Source organism: Cyclopterus lumpus, chromosome 1 (assembly GCF_009769545.1).
Source record: "Cyclopterus lumpus isolate fCycLum1 chromosome 1, fCycLum1.pri, whole genome shotgun sequence".
NCBI classification, from domain to species: Eukaryota; Metazoa; Chordata; class Actinopteri; order Perciformes; family Cyclopteridae; genus Cyclopterus; species Cyclopterus lumpus.
The window spans coordinates 7675072-7695030 of record NC_046966.1 but is presented as its reverse complement, the minus strand read 5'-3'; the positions used below and the strand labels follow the sequence as shown (position 1 = coordinate 7695030).

Genomic DNA, 19959 nt, shown 5'->3' with positions numbered 1-19959 from the left:
GAGTGTGTGTGTGTGTGAGGGGGGAAAAAAGAGGGAGACGTGGGTAGGAAATGAGTTGTGCCAGTAGGAAGTTGGGGTGGGGGGCAGTGATGGATTAGCAGGTCCATACACACACACACACACACACCAAAACCACGCCTGTGCAGCACACACACTTTGTGCCAATGCTCACTCTCCATTCATCCACAAGCTGGATGAAACGAGAGATCCAACAAGTGAAGGATGGTCCATTCTCTTTGGTTTTGAGTGACAGCATTTTCCTTTTCCTTTGGTTTTGGACATGGGAATGGAAAGAGATTACTTTCAGAGCACACACCAGCCTTTAAGAGAAGATCTAGGATGCATAAAGGAAAAACATTCATGGGTGTCTTTGATAAATTTCCCTAGCGTTTTATTTTCCCCATCCTCTTAGGCCTACTGGAGACTGGAGAGGAACTAATTGATTACATTGGCGCACACCTCAAGAAGCTCTTGTCCCTGCAGTTTTCCTGTCACATCAATTATAAACTTCTTTCATATTCAAGAACTCACTGTCTAGCACCCACACCACGAGACTACAGAACAACTGCCTCAGCAAACAGGACCAAGCTTGTTTCAGTGCTGTTTTTGCATTTTCGATATATATTAATTCCAAATAATATTTTCTCTGTTTTAGAGCAAAGAACAACTCAGCAGGGCCAAGTCTACTTCCTCCACACACAGACTGGAGTCAGCACCTGGCATGACCCTCGGGTGCCCAGGTAACTCCTTCTTGTTTTGCAGTTTTCACATGTTTATTGACCATATTTGTACATATTTATTATTAGCTCAGCTCCACATTGACTAAAACACATGATAAATGTTCTGCAGTACTGACGGCATGTTTTGATCCTATTGTAAAATATATTACCAAAGCATCTGGACTTGACTGGTCTAGATCAGACCTTATTTCTCATTTAACTTCTCAGTGTTATGTTCAAAATCCGGGTCAGCCAAACTAATGACCTCTGAATCCGATGTGGAGTTGGATGAACAGTTTTGGACAGATGTTGAGCTGAACACACCAAGGACTCGCGGTCCTGCATTCAATCAAACTGTTTCACCAACTCTCAATAGTCCACTTGCTAATTCACCAGAGACTTCAGGCACTGCTATTGCGTTCCGTTTTTGGCCGCGTCTCGGTGAAGCTGCTGCTCAGTGAGGAAACAAATGCATTTAACATCCAGCGCACAGCAGCAACCTCTGGGTTGGGTCATTTTGGACTGAGCTTCTAAAATGACCCAGTATGTTGTGATGAGTGCAGCGAGGCATGTGCTTTTGTCCCGGAGTGATGTGTCCTCACTCCACACAAGGACAAAGTACTCGCACATGAACACATAGACACCAGCACAGGTCGTCCTCCGGCTATAGCATCGTCCCAGATCAGGGCGTAGGTTCCTACTGACAGGGATGTCAGTGCACAGGAAAGAAGAGGAGTCAAGAAATTAGAGCACGTGCTTTGTCAGAAGGATAATGACAATGTTAATTTAATTGATGCTCTTTGGTCTGTTGAGATCCTATCTAGTCTATCTAGAGTCTGCAGTCTAATGGTCTGAGTCCTGTGAATCTGCTGGATAAGGAAAGCCTAGGGACGTATTAATATAAAAGGTAATGCAAACCATTGAACTTAAGAAAAGCAGCTAACAACACATGATTCCTAACTACAAATATGTAAAACCACAGCAGGTCTGGGACTCAGTCAAATCTGAAGAGCAATAAAATAACTGAAGCGACTCTGGATGGAATCGGCATCCAAGAAGTTTGTTCAGTCGGCTAATTACATTATAACATTACATTATCCATGCAAGGAGGACTTTATTATCCATGATGGGAGGACTTTTGATCCCATCTGAGACCAATCGGTTCTACGGTACTAAAGCGAGTCACAGTGTGATGATCAATGCTGTTTGGTTTGTTAGTCTGTGTGTCTGCATGCATCGTTCTCTCTGATGGTTTTCATTGTCTTCATTCAGGGACCTAAGCAATGTGAACTGTGAGGAGCTGGGTCCACTGCCACCAGGCTGGGAGATCAGAAACACAGCCACGGGTCGCGTCTACTTTGTCGACCACAACAATAGAACCACACAGTTCACGGACCCGAGACTATCTGCTAACCTGCATCGTGTGCTCAAGTGAGTGGATAAATCAGTGATGCGTTTGAGCCCTCGGGACAGGATATTCAAGACATCGCTTGGCTGTGGTTTAGATTTGTGTTACCAAGGACATAGAGCAGGTTGCTGTTTGCACAGTATTTGTGTCTTTCTAAATATAAAAGCAATAGTGTACTATAACACAGCGCTTAAACTCTTTCAAAACAGACATGGTTTCTGAATGCTAAATGCTGCGAACAGTCCCCTCTACCCTGAGAACTTAAACTAGTGGGGACCAAAATACAGAGATCAACAATAGTTGCTGTGAAACAACTGCAGCCAAGGTATTATAACTTAAAGCCATTTACTTTGAAGCCATTTAAAATACCACATACCCTCTAACAAGCGCTGCGTGCGAAGAGTTTAGTTTATTTGGCAAATTAAGGCAAACGACCTGGAAGAGAAAATCTGACATTTTTCTTTAAGGAAAGGCAGCAATTGAGCTGATGCTTCTCTTTGTGCTGTTCATGTGCTTTTATACATTAAGGCTCTAAAACAAGTCCAGTAGTTGTCTCACTGCGGACACACGTCTGTCTTGTCTGTCTTGGTTTGGATTTTGTTGGCACGATTGTTTTCAGCTTATTGTTTTGTTTTTAAATAGCTTTATATTCACACTATTCATCCTGGAAAAGGAGATGATGACTTCTGTCTGGAGATGCTGGAATAACCTGATCACTGATGACTGTCTTGGTTTCAATAATCTCACCTTCTATATTGTTGTCCTTTTTGTCCCTTCCCCCCCTCCTGCCTTTCTCACTGACCCTGTGTGCTATTTTAATCTACCTGCATTCTGTTTCTGGTGGCTTTTACTGTATTGCTGCTCTTTTTCTCTTCTTGTCCCATCTGTCCTTTTTAATCCTGTCCCATGTTGTTTTAAATGCTCCAATCCCCGTCTCTGTCATTCACATTCTTTTCGTTCCTTTTTCTCCTTCTTTATCTTTTCCTCACTGTTCTCCTCCTGTTTTCCTCGGATAGCCCAAGTCCAAATGGTTCCCGTGTGGCCACGGACAGCCAAAACACTAACCTCAGGTAACCCCACACACACACACACACACACACACACACACACACACACACACACACACACACACACACACACACACACACACACACACACACACACACACACACACACACACACACACAAACACAAACAGGTATTTGTGCAGACATGTGCACACATAGACTGACAGACGTTTTCATATTCTCGCCCAGACGTCTGTATAAAGCAGTTTCAGCAGCCAGTCACTCAAAGCTTCTCACAAACACACTGTTACCCTGCACACACACACACACACACACACACACACACACACACACACAATTGCCCTATTAGAAAAAATGCTGACCGAGATACTGAATGAATGTCCGATGTGCATTGTGTTTGTACATGCATAACCTTCCTCAGGGGTGACTTTCATGTGAATGTCATTCACACACACACACACACACACACACACACACACACACACACACACACAGTGGCTGTCCGTCCGTGTCTGGGGCTGTCAGTCCATCTTTCAGTGTGTTTGTGCTGTCTGTCAGCAGTCTGCCTCCACTGAAGATAATCTCGTAGGCAGCTAAGCCAGCAGAGGCCCGGTGAGGCTGACCTCGCTTGGGAAAATAATATTAAACACATTTTAGCACAGCGGCTGTTAGCTTAGCACCAGTTTTCATATCCTCGCAGAACACACATAGATAGGATAGATACTTTAACAGTGTGTTAACGGAGTAGTTTAGAAAAAAATGACAACTGAATTGTGATATTTGTATGGAAGGAACCTGTGAGCAATGCAAATCCCTGATATGATAAAGGATTGTTCTTCGTCAGGAAGCTCACTGTACTTTTCACCTGCCAGTGTGTGAGGCAGGAATCATTAGAACAAGAGGAACACAGAGCGATGTGGAGATTTTTCCCAAGAGTCAAAACTTCTTTCAATAACAGCGGCTCGCACGACAGACATGTTTGGGAAATCAACATCTGGTCATTTGGTCAAATAGTATCCATATGTGTCAGAACAGCCTCTGGTTGTGAGTTGAAGCTCAGCCATGTTATCCAGTCAGCATCATTAACTGCTTGTCTGAGTCCTTATTAGGAGACATTTGAGAGAGTCCAGACAACGTTTTAGAACTTCGAAAAGGTCAAAATTAACAAGCCAATTTCTAATGCAGTTTCCCATGATGCACACTGATTAACAAAAACAAAATTAAAACGCACTCTGAATACAGTCCGTGCCACAGCATCAGATGTGCAATGTCCAACACTCTTGATGCATGAGTAAAGTAAATGGATCTGAAAAATGTTGATCTACCCAAATTTGGAGTGCTTGTATTTTAGATTCTGGAAAAAAGTTGACTCAATCCTCAAGCAAGGCAGTTTTTTCTGGCTTTAAAGGAAGAGTGTTTCGGATGTACTGGCATCTAGAGGTGACGTTGTAGATTCCATCCAACTTAACACCCTTTTGCTCACCCTACCCCTTTCCAAGCGTGCCAGAGAACTATTGTGGCCTTCAACGTAACGATGAGAAAGTCTCTCCCTAGAGCCAGTGTTTAGTTTGTGTCTTCTGGGCTACTGCAGAAACATGGTGGTGCAACATGGAGGACTCTGTGCCGAGGACCCACTCCCTATGTAGGTATAAAAAGCTCATTCTAAGGTAACTGTCAACGTTGGATCTCCCGAAATACGTCTTTTGAAATGATTCAGTATTTCATTGGAGATAAATCTGTAAAGAGAAAAATACCCTCAGTTAATTGTCAAATAAACCTGGTCCAGATTTTCTCCGAGCGGACTTGGAATAAATTAGTGCGGAGCAGTTGTCTAAAAACACATTTTGAATGTAAGCCTCTTAAAATGTTACAGGGTGTACTAAATGTTACAAACAAAACCGACATAATGTTTGATTGTTTACTGGGTGAGAGGCCAACTCTAAACACCTGAAACACAGACGGCAAGCCCATAAACAAAAACAACAAGCAAGCAGAATTACGCCGGCCACATGGGGTACGCATGGAGGAGACGGCAGTCTGTTAACGCATCCTGTGCATGCACAAGAACTGCAAACTGAACAGTTCTTTTGGGTGGGGACGTAACTTAACACGTTTGGATTTACCTTGTATCCCTTAGCCCACTTTGTTGTCTCGTGGGTTCAGGTTTGACCTCAAGTCTGTAGAGACTGGTTGTGTTGCATCTGAGATTAGATGGAACAGACTTGACATTACAACATTGTGAGTCGCAGTTTGCACCTCAGTCTCCTGGTCCTCCAGGATGCATCTGGGTTTAAATGTGACTCTTAAACTAATGAAGGCCTTGAATTGTCAGACAGTCAGACACGGCTACATTACTGTGGTCTGCCACACTGTCTCTCACATACTTAGCTTCCTCCCTTGCACCAGCACATGGTACATGTTTGAAAGATTACATCAGTGTTTGCTGAAGGTATTTTTAGTTGCTGCTAGATTTAGGTTTAGTGGGCATGAGCAGGTATTTTCCCAACCAAGTTATAAATCGTCATGCCATTTATATCAACATTTGTATTGATATTTTTAGAAGAGATTATATATATATATATATATATATATATACATATATATAAAATAAATAATATAGTGTGTGCAATACATACAGTATTTAACATCAACTGTACTTTTCAAACCTCACATAACTTGATGGAACGGTACATTCCAGTCATCTAAACAGTGTATTTGTCTATCAGGGTAAATCTGTCTGCATGTGTTGCATTAAAGGACAGTCAATATAGGAGTAAACAGGAGTGCAGGGTCTTGGTCTGGCTAATTGAAATATAAATTCCATACAAACAGAAATTAACTTCTGTTTTATTTGCGTGCACAATTTACTGCACCATGTAGCCGGCGCTAGCTGCTTTTTTTTCGCCGTCATATATGCTGTATACATTATGATTTATGTCAAAATAAAGCAGAAAGTACAGCAGATTGTGTTCTCGAATGGAAACATTGTCATTCTCAGAAAGAGTTGTCAAATGCAACACATTTTTTATCAGAAGCCAGTCTCATCACTGCAGTCTATCTGCTGCTCGTTTCCTGTACTTCCTGTACTTTTGAAACCAGTTGAAAGGTGCTGATGTGGAGGTTTTTTTAGGTGGGAAGAATGATGGGGATCACACATTTATTGGCAAACCACAAACATTGTCCAAATAAATAATTCTGTTCACACATGCACGCACACACACACACTTTGACTTTGTGTTCTGTAGTCGGCTTCACTGCCGACCTCTCTGTCCTCTGCTGTGTAAAAGAGCAACGCAACCGCTCCTACTCATAAAGGGCCCTTTGATTCTATAGGCTGGTGTGGCTTTAACACCACTGCACCTACTCAACACTCATTACAGCCCACCTGGGGCAACTTCCATGAAAAAGATTCCTCCCACATGCAACCCACTCTTGTGCATGCACTCTCTCACCTAACACACACCCAGTCTGCCTCCCTGCACACACAGTACGGGGATGGGGGACTATCATGACTCTGCAGGTTCAGGTGCAGTTGACCCACTTCTGGCAAATGTTCACTCCTTCATTCCTCCACTTCTCCAGCTTCTTTTCCTTCTGCTCCTTCCACCTTTGAATAACAATTATAAAATCATTTGGCTCTGATAATGAATTTCAAAAGTTGTATTTCTCCCCAAGTAGTAGTTTACTCAAGCTGTCAACACAATTGGAATCATTTCTCTCCTTTGGCTCGGGCAGTTTCTTTTAGCTTCGCTGGCCTTGTATTTTCTATATTTACCATCAAATATGCAGAGCTCGTCCCGTTTGGAAACCAGAGATGATGAACTATGTTGAAACGTATTTTTAATTACATTGTGCCCTCGGAAGGGGAAAAAAAGGGCGCTGAAACTCCGCTTTATTATATGGTTCTTTAGCCTCCCAGCCAAAAGCAACTCATTTGATTTTGTTTTAAGGCCATCTTTTCTTCCCCTCCTCCTTCCTAAAGTGGTTTTCATGACTGCTCTGTTGCAGTCTTACCCTTTCTTTGACATGCTAGGAGCCCCAGTGCCTGCCAATAAAATAAATAACAGCCGTCTTGATTATACAGGGGTAGACTGGCGAAACACTGCACCCGTTTAGTTTGGAAAGCCCAAATAGTTGAGTTCTTTTTCAACCGACTGAACCAGGGAACCCAAATGTACAAGTGTTGGAATAAGTGGGTGGCTATGTCCTGCTACCTTAGAAGGTCTCTCCTTCCTTTTTATACACCACTTCAGTCTTTGTTTGGCCAGCGGCAGCCTCGAGACTCCACTCCCAGCAGAGGACAGTAGCTTCTTTTAAAGAAATCCTCTGCTGGCTCAGCGTCTCCTCACAGGAAAATGAGGGCTTTCTGTCCTGTTGAAGGGAGGGATGGATTATGTTTTTACGAGGCCCACCCAGGCATCCCACCACCAACACCACAATGAGGGCTGGAGGACACCAGCACTACAACATTGACCATGGCACACTTTAGCCAAAATTGTATTTTATAGTTGTCTGTTTTAGAATATAAAGGCCCTGAATGGCAAGAGGGTGAACATGGATGAAGGTCAGGAGCTAGGTTCCTTGAGTTTAGTTCCTCGGGCCGCGGTGCAACAGGCATACTTCCCTGCTCACGCCTTCACTGCACTTTGCCTTCTTGTCGGGAAAATTGCTAAATTACAAAACAAGGCAGCACTTTGGCCGGGCAATCATGAACTCAGATCAGCGGCTGGACTATCTACATTTATCAGATTAGTGTCTGCGGCTAAGAGAAAGGCATCTTCAGTGTTTGGGCTAGTCGACAGAAACAAGACTGGAAGTTTGTACAAATGTTGGTGTTTGTTTCCCCTTCACCTCAAAGTACGAGGAAGGGTGGCAGCTCCAGTGGTCGGCTGGTGGACGTTCCAGTTGAGGTTCGTGGTGGGCCTAAGGGTGCCTAATCAACCTTGGCTGTCAGCTTCTTTATGCTTGGCAGCTGGAGTAATGATTTAGGGGAAATTAAAATAATGAAAGTTGGATATGTTAGAATTGAAGAGAACACTAGTTGGCCAGAGGTGCCAGCTACTCTGACACCACCTTCCTTTTGTATATTTCTTTTCCGCTCTCTGTCTTTCCTGGTAGTGCTATTTACCAAACGTCTGCTCAAAGGCCCGGCCGGTCCACAGGTCTGGATCAGATTTACTCTGAGCTTAGGGCTCTGTTTAGAGGAGGGTGAGGGTGAGGGCCGGAGAGGGAATTTCTTACCAAACGTCCCAGTTCAGCGGTTCGAGGATATTTGAGATGTAGGGGTTGGGGATTTCCCTACACGACGTATCCCTCTTTGTTCTTGTATAAATCCGTTGCCTCAAAGCAACATCCAAGGAAAACAAATCTCATACATATGACCATATGACAGTAAATAGCTGAAGCACACCAAATATAAATGGGGAAAGAGCTCCTGAGGTCAAACTGTTTAATAGTACTGTGAAAGTGAATGGTGAATCATACTGACATGTTACTCTTCACCTTTTGTCCCCTTCTGCCCTTCTTTCTTGTCCCGTATCTGCCCATTCAATCCTCGTCTCCTCCACGACTGCTCTTCTCCTCCTCGACTGCTCATCCTGCGCCTCCCCTTGAACCTCGTTATCCCTCCAGTCATCCGCCGCAGCTGAAGGACCAGGGTGGTCCTGGTGTCCCTCAGCAGGCTCTGTCCCCAGCCCAGCTGCCCGAAGAGGCCGAGTGCCTGACTGTGCCCAAGTACAAGAGGGACCTGGTGCAGAAGCTGAAGATCCTGCGGCAGGAACTCTCCCAGCAGCAACCCCAGGCCGGCCACTGTCGCATTGAGGTCTGCCGCGAAGAGATATTTGAGGTAAAACAAACTACAACGTCACGCTTGAATAGAGGATGACATTTTCACACACTGAAACGCTCACAAACCACATGTTAACAAAGTCAAGAGGAACACAAACACTACCCCAAAAGGTATTTGTTTGAAAGGCAACCTAAAATTACGGATGTGCTTTAAACCATAAAAGGAAACATTTGGTTGACTGTTGAACACATTTGCCTAAATGAATGCAAATGCAGAATATCATCCTTAGTTGTAATGTATTTTTATATATATGAAGTGCATTGACCATGTTTTTTTTTTAGCATTTACCCTCTGGCATTCACAAAAGCATCACACGCTGACATGCAAACTGAACACGTCCATGAAAACAAAAGCAGAATTCTCCCAATCCCAGATCTCTGCATTTTACAGGCATTCTTTCACCCCGTTTACGACGTGCACCAGAAAAGGGCCCAGGGCAGCACAGAACCACTACTCATAACCACTTTATGATTTCCAGGGGAAAGCAGAACAGCACGGCCTTCACAACACCAAACAAAACAAAAACGTTCTCCGTTTCTTTTCTTCTTCTACTCTCTCTCTCTCTTTTCTTGCTCTCCCAATTATTTGTTCTACCAAAGCAAGGCATTCTTTCTTGATGATTTCAGCAGCTAAAGAGATGGGGGAGAGGGGAGGGTGGGAGGAAAGGAGCTAAGGCAGCAGTGGCAAGTCTTCGAGGCCAGACATAACTTCATAACTACAAGTTGAGCAATGAAAAATATGACTTCATCCCCCTTCGAAGTGACAACTGGGTTAAGGGGAAAGTGTGAAAAGCAGAGCCACTTGGGGTTTTCGTGCAAAAACCAGTGCTGCAGTGAACCGCTGGCAGTGTGTTCAAGCAAATATGTGCATGTACTTAAAATGCTGGTTTACATGTGTTCTGTGCCACAAGTTGACATACAATCAACCCAGATGAAATGTTTCACTGTATGGTCCATCAATGATTCAATGGGGGTTTTCAGTGTTTTGTACACTTTGCACACAAATGTTTGTGCTCATCAACATGTTGGACAACTTGAGGTTAGAAATGTTCATGTGTGTAATGGCGTCTCGCAGCCGACTGCAGCCCAGTCTCCATCGTGCTTTCACTGTTGCAGCATTGCTGTTACTGCGGCAGGATGTTTACTGTGGCGTGGCCGCTGAGTCTTTCTGACTCCTGAGAGGGCAGAGGGATGACAAAAAGGAAATGCACTGACTATTCATTTGTTTAACCAGCCTGGGGGAGGCTCACAGTGAAAAGGACATAATTACCAGGATGCACTGGGATCAATACTCTACCAGTAAGATGTATTGTTAGTAGTATGTATTTTGGAGTCTGCCCCAAATGTGTCACATGCTCAGGAAAATGTGTGAATGTAACTATATTCTGATATCCAACACGTTGTGCATGTTGGACAGACTCTGAAACTGGAGTATCGTGAATAGAGCGATGATCCTGCACTGGAATAAATTCACAATTGTCTTTTTTGACAAGAAGAAAATCAATCGCAGATGGTACCGTTAAAGCATTTAGAATGGAAACAATGGGGATCAGCGATTGGTCATTACGCACTTTCACAGCTGCACGTCTCCGTCTCGCTGAGGATTGGTCGACTGAAGGTGCTGCTGCTCGGTCACACCCACTGATCAGTCCAGAGAGCCACATTAGTGCAAATTCCCTGAGAAATGGTAAATCTCTTGTTTTTTTTGTACTGCATTGTGTTAAATCTGCTGTATGTGTTGGATTGTAGGAGTCGTACCGGCAGGTGATGAAGATGCGTCCAAAGGATCTCTGGAAAAGACTGATGATCAAATTCAGAGGCGAAGAGGGTCTGGACTACGGCGGGGTGGCAAGGTATTTATTCACATGTTTATTTTGATGTCGGCAAACATTTTAGTTTGAAGTACATTTGTTCACAGTCAATCTGTGTTTGTGTGTCAGGGAATGGTTATACCTGCTGTCCCACGAGATGCTGAACCCCTACTACGGCCTGTTCCAGTACTCCAGAGACGACATCTACACTCTACAGATTAACCCGGACTCTGCCGTCAACCCGGTGGGAATTATTTAGTTGTATTGATAGTTTATGTATCCAGACAGACTTCAGATGCAGACAGAAAGATGACATTTATTTCTGCAAGGATGAAGTTTTGATATCTAAACTAGAATTAAACTAAATCAAATTAACTACTTAAATGAATGCTTGGCCTAGTTTCAAAGGGCAGCAAATCTCCAGACTGATTTAATTTGCCATGGGACACTTCAAATTTCATGTAGATTTAAAAGAGAGATTTCTGAGAGATGTATCGAGTTTCAGAATGATTTATTTGGGTAAATGGATAGTTTTTTGCAAGCTCTATATTTAGCTGAAGTTTAAAAGAGCAACGACTCACCTCTAAAGTATGTAACTCTTAAGGTTATCGGTATTGCGAAAAAACTGAATACTCAGAATCTGATATGATAATAAAACAAAATATGATATGAATGATGGCCTTCATAACAATACCCCTGTTTAAATGTGCAGGAGCACCTGTCATACTTCCACTTCGTGGGTCGCATCATGGGCATGGCGGTGTTCCACGGCCACTACATCGATGGAGGCTTCACTCTGCCCTTCTACAAACAGCTGTTGGGAAAACCGATCACGCTGGACGACATGGAGTCCGTCGACCCGGACCTCCACAACAGCCTTGTCTGGATCCTGTGAGACTTTTTTGCTTCTAGGGAAACCATTATTCTTTCTAAATTCTCTGTGGCAACTCAAAGTTGGAGGAAACGCATATTGAACTGATCCTGCTGTTGTAGATTAATTCAGAAAGCGGTTGTTTGCAGGTGTGCCCTGTTATAAGGGGAATAGGAAAGAAATTCAAACACGCATACACAAAAAGCATAGGGACATATACTTAAGATGCACACAGAAAGGTGACCGTACTGCCATCTATTGACTGTGGCGCCCTCTTCTGGCAGTGAAGCTCATGACATGTGATCTCAGAAATATACCTCCTCGCTGGTTTCGGTGTTCTGCTGCAGGATTTGCCGCAAAGTGTTTTCCACATGAGGATGCTGCAATGAGCGTCCCTTTGATAGAAATCCTAACTTATGGTCGTGTCATTAACTATTTAGCTTGTTAAATAGTTATCTCTGCCGAGTCATCACCGACCATGTGAACAGGGGACCAGTTACTAAAATAATTACAATATAACACATTATATAAACACAGTGCACTTGTTTAGTTGCATATTACTGTGTCTTCATTTTGTTGGACCAAATCCCAAAAGAATTGAGGGGAAGAACTACTTTTTGCAGAAGCTGAGACCTGATTCTTGTTGTTACTTCTCTCTCCAACCTCTTCAGGGACAATGACATCACTGGCGTCCTGGACCACACGTTCTGTGTAGAGCACAATGCCTATGGAGAAATCATCCAACACGAGCTCAAGCCCAATGGCAAGAGTGTCCCAGTCACAGAGGACACCAAGAAGGAGTATGTCAGGTAAGAGAGTTCAGTTTTCAGCCATAGAGCCCTGTTTTTATACGGCTTCTCTGTGTCATTCCAGACCGTCACAAAAGCAAGTCGGAGGCATGAGGAGGGATCTGTATTTGCAGTCCCTCGAGTGTTAAATGGACCGTTTCCCCCACTCACTCCTCTCTCGTGGCCCCTGCAGGTTGTATGTGAACTGGCGTTTCCTGCACGGCATCGAGGCTCAGTTTCTGGCCCTGCAGAAAGGCTTCAATGAGGTTATTCCTCAACACCTGCTCAAATCCTTTGATGAAAAAGAACTGGAGGTACGAGATAAGAAAGAAGAAAGACATCTATTATGTCTTAAAAAATACAGGCTCTTGTCTTAAATAAGTTTCTATCTCCCTCTCTACCTACAGCTGATCGTGTGTGGCCTAGGAAAGATCGACATCGCTGACTGGAAGTCCAACACCCGCCTGAAGCACTGCACCCTGGACAGCAACATCGTCAAGTGGTTTTGGAAAGCCGTGGAGTCGTTTGACGAGGAGAGGAGGGCCCGGCTACTGCAGTTTGTTACTGGCTCCTCCAGAGTCCCACTGCAAGGCTTCAAGGCTTTACAGGGTACTTATGAACATACGCAGAGACCATTAGTAATGATCTTTTAGAATACAGAAAATTCCAGGACATATTTTTGACCAGCAAAAGCAACCCTCTGACGAAAGAGCACTCCGTCCACGGTGGGTAACGTGACTACACCTGATGCATCCTGTTTGTGTTCTGACTGCAGGTGCTGCAGGGCCCAGACTCTTCACCATTCATCAGATCGACGCCAACGCCAACAACCTGCCCAAAGCCCACACCTGGTGTGTGTCGCACACACCTGCAGGCACAAAAGCAACAATCCCTCCCGAGTATCTCTTGGCTCCATTCACACCAACTCTTTCTCTTCTCTCCAGCTTCAACCGGATTGACATTCCGCCCTACGAGAGCTACGACAAGCTATACGACAAGCTGCTGACTGCGATCGAGGAGACCTGTGGCTTCGCTGTGGAGTAAGCGGCCCGTTGGGGAGTGCGTTGGTGTGTGAACATGTGTGTCTGTGTGCAGGACTCTGATGGACTATTATCGTCACTGCGGCGCACCGACAGTCTTCCTCTTCTCTCACCGCTCTCCACATTCTCCCCTCATCGATGTCTGTTTGAACAGCTGCTGGAGAGTCCTCCCCTGTCATTTAATTAGTATTCCTTTATTAGTTTTGGTGTAGTTTGTGTGGCGTACGGAGAGCAGAGTGATAGCGGTTCAGTTGAGAGCTGCGGGTTGTTGCGAGTGAGCAGCTCGCTTTCGACGGCTCCTTTTGCATTCAGAAAAAGAAACGGCGCCCGGTCATCTCACTTTACAAATGATCAAATCAGGAAGTAGTTCATAGACTTAGTTTAACATCTTACAAAAGCGTTTTCAAAGTTGTCCCCAGGCATGAGAGCAGTGAGTCACTATATTGTTGTTCAATTTAAACTGATTGAATTGATCCATGTCATGCTACTGAATCTTTAACACTGCAGGTAGCCATAGCTTGCCCTTATTAGCCATCTTAACCTCAACCAATACACCTTCCAATCCTCACGGCTGCAGTGTTGGTGTGCTTTATTTTGTATTGGCGCCACAAATTCATCCTACCTCTGTGTAATTCTTTGATATTTGAAGGGTTTCATTCCAAAATGTTATGTATTGATAGCTAATTTAATTCAAATTCAGAATATATTTTTTTCTTTTCTTTCTTTTATTTTCCCCACAACATTGCATCATAATTAGTCTTCATACCAGCAGTCATTTTGTAACTGCAGAACCATATCATTGACATTCTCGTACAGACTGTCTTGGATGGGGGTCCGGTGTTTTTTGGTGTTTTTGGGTCGAGCTCATGGTGGATGTTTAAAAAAAGGAGGGACGGACTCCGGTGAAAAAGAGGGTGTGAATCTTATTTTCTTTCCCATAATCACTGCAGTGTGGCCACAGCGCTTGTAAACATGTTTCCTCATGTTTAAACATTTGTATGCAAGGAAGATAAACAGTTTATAGATGAGTTCCCCCTTATCTCTACTCGCACAGTATCCCATATTTAAAGCGACGGAGGGGATTACACCTCACTTTTCGAGCCTGGTTCGTCTTCCCTTTCTCACATTTGTCTCCGGCAGTTAAAAGTATGCATGTCTTTTTCCTTTATATCCAATTCAGAATAACCCAGCACACTTCCCATCAGATCATATGTTAAAGGAAACCGCTGTCCAGATGGGACCAGATATTCAAGGCAGGCGTCTATTTTCAGTCCCATCCTCAGTTTAAAAAGGCCGAAGTATCTATCTATCTATCTATCTATCTATCTCTCTATCTCTCTATCTCTCTATCTCTCTATCTCTCTATCTCTCTATCTCTATCTCTATCTCTATCTCTATCTCTCTCTCTCTCTCTATCTCTCTCTCTATCTCTCTCTCTCTCTCGTCACTTTAGAGCACTTTACAAACTGAGCCGTGATGGCAGGATTGCTTTCTTCACGTTAGATTGAAATATATCATTTAATTTGCTATGTGACTAGAATTATACGGAGTAAAAAGTATCTATACACCTGTCATTTTTTAGTATATATGTACAAATACATAGCTATTTTGTATATGGTTTTCTTTATCTTTCTGTTCTATTCAAATGCAAGCATGTTGGTGTCTGTCAGAGGCCTCTTTGCATTCTCAGGTGAAGTTGTTTTGTTTTACATTCATTAGGTCTGTGTGTGAGGAGGGTACATCTGGTTGTAATGAAAACTATATTTCGGGGGCCCTGTCTTTAAACCCATGATGGAGCCTCAAGGTTGGCAGTTTAAAAGTGATATTTTCTTTTGGTCAATCACTTTCACTTATTAACACACACACCTTCATAGGAGGCATGACTGGCCATATTTGCTGCTCTGGAGGTCTGTGGCGCTGCTGAACTCCAAACAGCACAGACAACAATGTTATTTCATTTGCACAGGAGCAGTCTGGTTGCAACATGAATTTTTTAAAAGCGACGAAATGGACTGAAATGCTGACGGTGGCCTCAAACCCTCAGAGCTGCAAATGTTGGAGGTTGAGTGCTGCTGAACTCGCGAACATGTTCAATCGCAATGAAAAGTCACCAAAGGCCAGACAGGCAGCAGAGAGAAGCAGCTCCATCGCCTCCATCCAAAGAAAACCTCTGCATGAATGGACGCTGAAGAGATGATGCCTATTTATTTGCATAATTATTACTCTTTAAAAACGTTTTGAATTGGAAGAATCTGTTAAATGTTCCTTTTTTTATATATATATATATGTATACTGCCTGCATTTATTTGTAACCACAAACAGTTTGTTCGCTGACACTAGTCATGAGACAAAACCGAGAAACACCACATAAAATTGTTGTTTTTGTACAGTTAAATATGAGTTATTTGATTTTTACCTTTTTTAATTACCTGACTCGGAGGCAGTAAAGAAATACATTACACTTTTCTTTTCTTTTTTGCACACATTATGCACACTTGGGCTCCAAGTTATAATCAGACACTTCCTTCTATTTACCAAATAGTTAATGGACTGATTTTTTTTTAATGTAGATAACACACACACACACACACATATACATATACACGTGTATGTTCGTCCAGTGCACACAGTCCACTGCTCTTTGTAACTTTTAGTTGGCACCATGTTTTCTGGCTGGTTCAGTCTTCAGTGCAAAGGTTTTGGGGGTTGAGAGCTTCCAGATTGGGGAAATGCCACTTTTCCCCAGTAAAGCAGCCAAATTGATCGGACATTTTCAAGAATATAGCAGGTTGTGTTAGTGGTAAAAAAACAAAAAAAAGGTAGATTGTTAACTTTTTCAAGCTTTGAAAACCTGTCATATGAAGAGATTTTTGTCTCGCAATTGATCTGATGAATCTGAATAGATTGAGAGCCAGTTCGGGCCACAATGATTTACTTTAATGCTGGTTTAACAAGCTGTGTAATGTTCAACTCTCTCCCCACAGTTTAAGTACAAATGTATATGTGTGCTCGCGTGTTTGAGAATGACTTTATTAAATTCAGTACAAAACAGTAAAAAGAAAAAAGTCTTTTACGGCACCGTGTTTTATTTCTTTTGATTTCTTATCTGTTTTTGTATTTATTATTACAGTATACTGTATGTGTTCATAGTTTTTCACATCAGCTGCTCTGTGAGCGTGTAACTGACACCTGTACATAAGTACAATAAAGAAGCAAAGTAATAAACTTCTTGTACCCTTGCAGAAAGCTGAGCAATAAAACTATGCTGTTTGGACCTCACAGCATTATGTTTTATAAGAGCCATGTTTACGACTGCTTTTTAAAAAAAAGATTTGTTGAATCTACAACACGTTATAGGAAGCGTCATAGGCTTTTTTTTCTACTTCTTGCAATGTAGCAGTAACAATAGCTGTCAGATAAATGTAAAGTAGGATCACATTTTCTCCCTCTGGAATGTAGAAGTATTTAATTAAGTAGGAGTAGCCTTGTCACAAAAACTCAACTGTTAACATTTCTGTAGTTTTTAAATGCACATTAGACAACTGCTAACAGTGAAGTGTTCCTTTTAGTCATTTAGATGTGCGTGTTATGGGCTTCATTGGGTACGATCGAGGTGATGACCTCTAAACCCTTCAAACGGAAGAAGTGCAGCTTGACCCCAGTCTGCCCATTCGTCAGCTTTACTTTGGATCACTTTCACCAGATTAATTGTTATTATAAACAATAATGCAGAGTTTGTACTTAAAGGTCAATTGGTTGCAATCTGCAAAATCAAATCCTACTCGTGTGTGTGTGTGTGTGAGAGCTGAGAGTCCATGTGCCTAACGAGTAGGACACCTCAGGTGTTGAGTTGAACTAAATGCAGCTGCTGGAGGGAGCCATTTGGAGACAATAACAAGAAAGACAAACATGCACCTTTAGATTAAAAGTATGCTCTGCATCAGGCAGTCTGCCGCTTTCCTGAGACCCCTTCAGGGACAAATAACGAGCAAAACAACACGTGTTACACTTGGAAGACAGGTTGGTGGCATCACAATTGTATTTACAAAAAACAATGAAAATGTCTGGATAATACAATGGTATAGTGTACTGTAAAATGAAAAAAATAAATAAACCTACAACAAAATTAGATTCCAGAAGTCAAGAGAATAGAATGTCAAAAACATAGACGGTGTAATGCGTGTACAAGTTGCAGTGTCTGTCAAATAAAGAAATAATGTAAAAAGGCTTAAATAAAGGATAACATATCCATACTTATTCTAAACAAGTCATAGCATTGTATATGGAAAAAGGTCCTAGTATAGTATGTTGAAAAGAGTCGGTGTAAATTATTTTTTTGTTTCTAGTACAATGTAAACACTCAAAGTACATATTCATTAACTAAAACCAAAGCAGCCATTTAATTATCATTAATAAAGCAGCATATAGGTGTTGCGCCCCATTCTGTAACTCATCAGATTCTGCACCGGAAGTGATGTCAGTACGCTGTTGAGAACAAATATGGTGGCGAAAGCGTCCGAGAAGTCGTCTCCGCCCAATCTTCCGTTAAGGAGGAGGGTCAGATCGGAGGAAGACCACCGAGCCAAAAGAGAAACCGACAATTGCCATCACGAGGAAACCACGCGGGATTAAAACCACGGACTCAAAGATGGCGCTACACTACTGGCCATGTAACGTTAGGTCTGTGTCGGTGTAACTGACCGTAACGTGAAGTCCAATTACCGCTGACGTAACGCAGTGTGCTCCATCTACCTGCACGTGAAGTCGATAACCACATGACTAACTGCCGACCAGAGACTTTTGACCTTTAACCTTTAAGAGGGGGTTCTTCTCCTGGAACCTGGTGAGAGGGTGTGTGTGTGTGTGTGTGTGTGGGGGGGGGGTCATTGTAGGACCACTTACCACTGGTAGAATGTAACTAAGTACAAGTACTCCCAAAGTATGGTACTCGTGTATATGTTGGGTGCGTTTGTAACAGAGTATTTCTACACTGTGGTAGTACTACTTTTACTTTAGTAAAATATCTGAGTACTTCTTCCACAACTGCCGTGTTCTCATACCATGGCTCTTTCTTTAATTAATGAAGACCATTGTCCTAATTTGACAAGTCATTTTGAACTATAATGTAATGATGAATATCAGTATGACATGTTAATCCCACAAACTGCTGAAATACATCCACGAGAAGATACAATTTAATGTAAATCCTCGTGCTATTTTGTTGTCCGTCTGTTTAGTGAAAGTGTGCATCACAAAACCGGGTCATGAGTTCACCAAATGACGCTCCTTCTGTCCCGTCACCTGCGACTGGAAAGGTAAATGTGACTGTGACACATCTCCCACACACACGATCAGTCTTTTTGTTCGAGCTTTCGATTTTTTTAAAGCAAAAAACAAACAAAATATAATAAAATATTTTAGCTGCCATTTGTGATAAACATTTTAATGTACTTTAAAACGATTGATATCAAATAAGTGTACTTGTGAAGCTGTAGTGTCTGAATGTGCTAGAGGTTGTGCTGCTGATCCTTCTCCTATTTTAAAGGAGGCGGGGATTAAAGATGCCGCTTGCCAAAAACCAAAGAGTCAAGACGAGTGGAAGACCAGCAACCTGTCAGAAACTAGAGGTGAGTCACCTGCACTTGAGCAAAGTCCTTCTCCGGAAAAATAATCTAAAGATTGCTAGCAAATTGTTAACATGTGAAGTAATAACTGAGTTTCCCCACTGGGGATTAATAACGTTTTCTAAAAATGGATCCGTACCCAGATATTCAAGAAGAATTCATCACCTCGTTAAGTGTGGGAGACGGACGCTACCTGGTGGATTTGGGGAGGTATGCCGATGTTATTAATACCAATATCGACCATCCAGGTAGATTAGGTATTCGTTTGTGAAAATTGATATGCAACCTACTTTCTCAGTTGATACCGTTAACAAAACCCATTGAAAATCCACTGCAGCCTCTTTTCTGACTCCCTCAGCTCGTCGGAGTTCATCGTTGATGAAGAGTGCCTCCTGCAGCTGTTCGAGTCATGCCGGCAATGCAACAGACGATGCACCGTCAGGAAGCGCGTCAAAGGACTCAAGCTCGTGGTCAACCAGGCGTGCCCTTTCTGCGAAAGCCACTCGAAATGGACTAACCTGCCGGGTGACCAAGACGACGATGATGATGATGATGATGATGATGATGATTTGTGTGGAAAAGATAAAGCACACGGAGAGACCAACTCAGCCAAGCCGTGATTCTCCCACCGTCACGGAGGTTGTACCGAGATTATGTTGACGCAGCAACGTGTTCCAACACGGCCGAGCAGCTCGACCTCTGGTTATTGTTTTACATCTGTGGAGTTCGGACTGTCATGAAGTCGTCCGGGACGTCCCTGTATGCGTTGACCATTTATATTTCCTGACGTTGATGTCACACTTCAGAGAACCATCCGATTCAA

At 42.8% G+C, this 19959-nt stretch overlaps 1 protein-coding gene across 1 annotated transcript in view; it reads left to right on the top strand.

Moving 5' to 3' along the window:
- LOC117730300 (E3 ubiquitin-protein ligase SMURF2-like) overlaps positions 1-16585 on the top strand; it is a 51765-nt gene extending 35180 nt beyond the window's left edge. The window contains exons 9-20 of the mRNA XM_034531885.1: positions 656-740; positions 1992-2150; positions 3144-3197; positions 8787-9000; positions 10752-10855; positions 10943-11057; positions 11526-11704; positions 12356-12493; positions 12666-12786; positions 12880-13081; positions 13248-13323; positions 13417-16585. Of these exons, the coding sequence (XP_034387776.1) occupies positions 656-740; positions 1992-2150; positions 3144-3197; positions 8787-9000; positions 10752-10855; positions 10943-11057; positions 11526-11704; positions 12356-12493; positions 12666-12786; positions 12880-13081; positions 13248-13323; positions 13417-13516 (1547 nt within the window). The 3' untranslated portion in view covers positions 13517-16585. The remainder of the gene's footprint in view (positions 1-655; positions 741-1991; positions 2151-3143; positions 3198-8786; positions 9001-10751; positions 10856-10942; positions 11058-11525; positions 11705-12355; positions 12494-12665; positions 12787-12879; positions 13082-13247; positions 13324-13416) is intronic.
- Positions 16586-19959: the final 3374 nt, after the last annotated feature.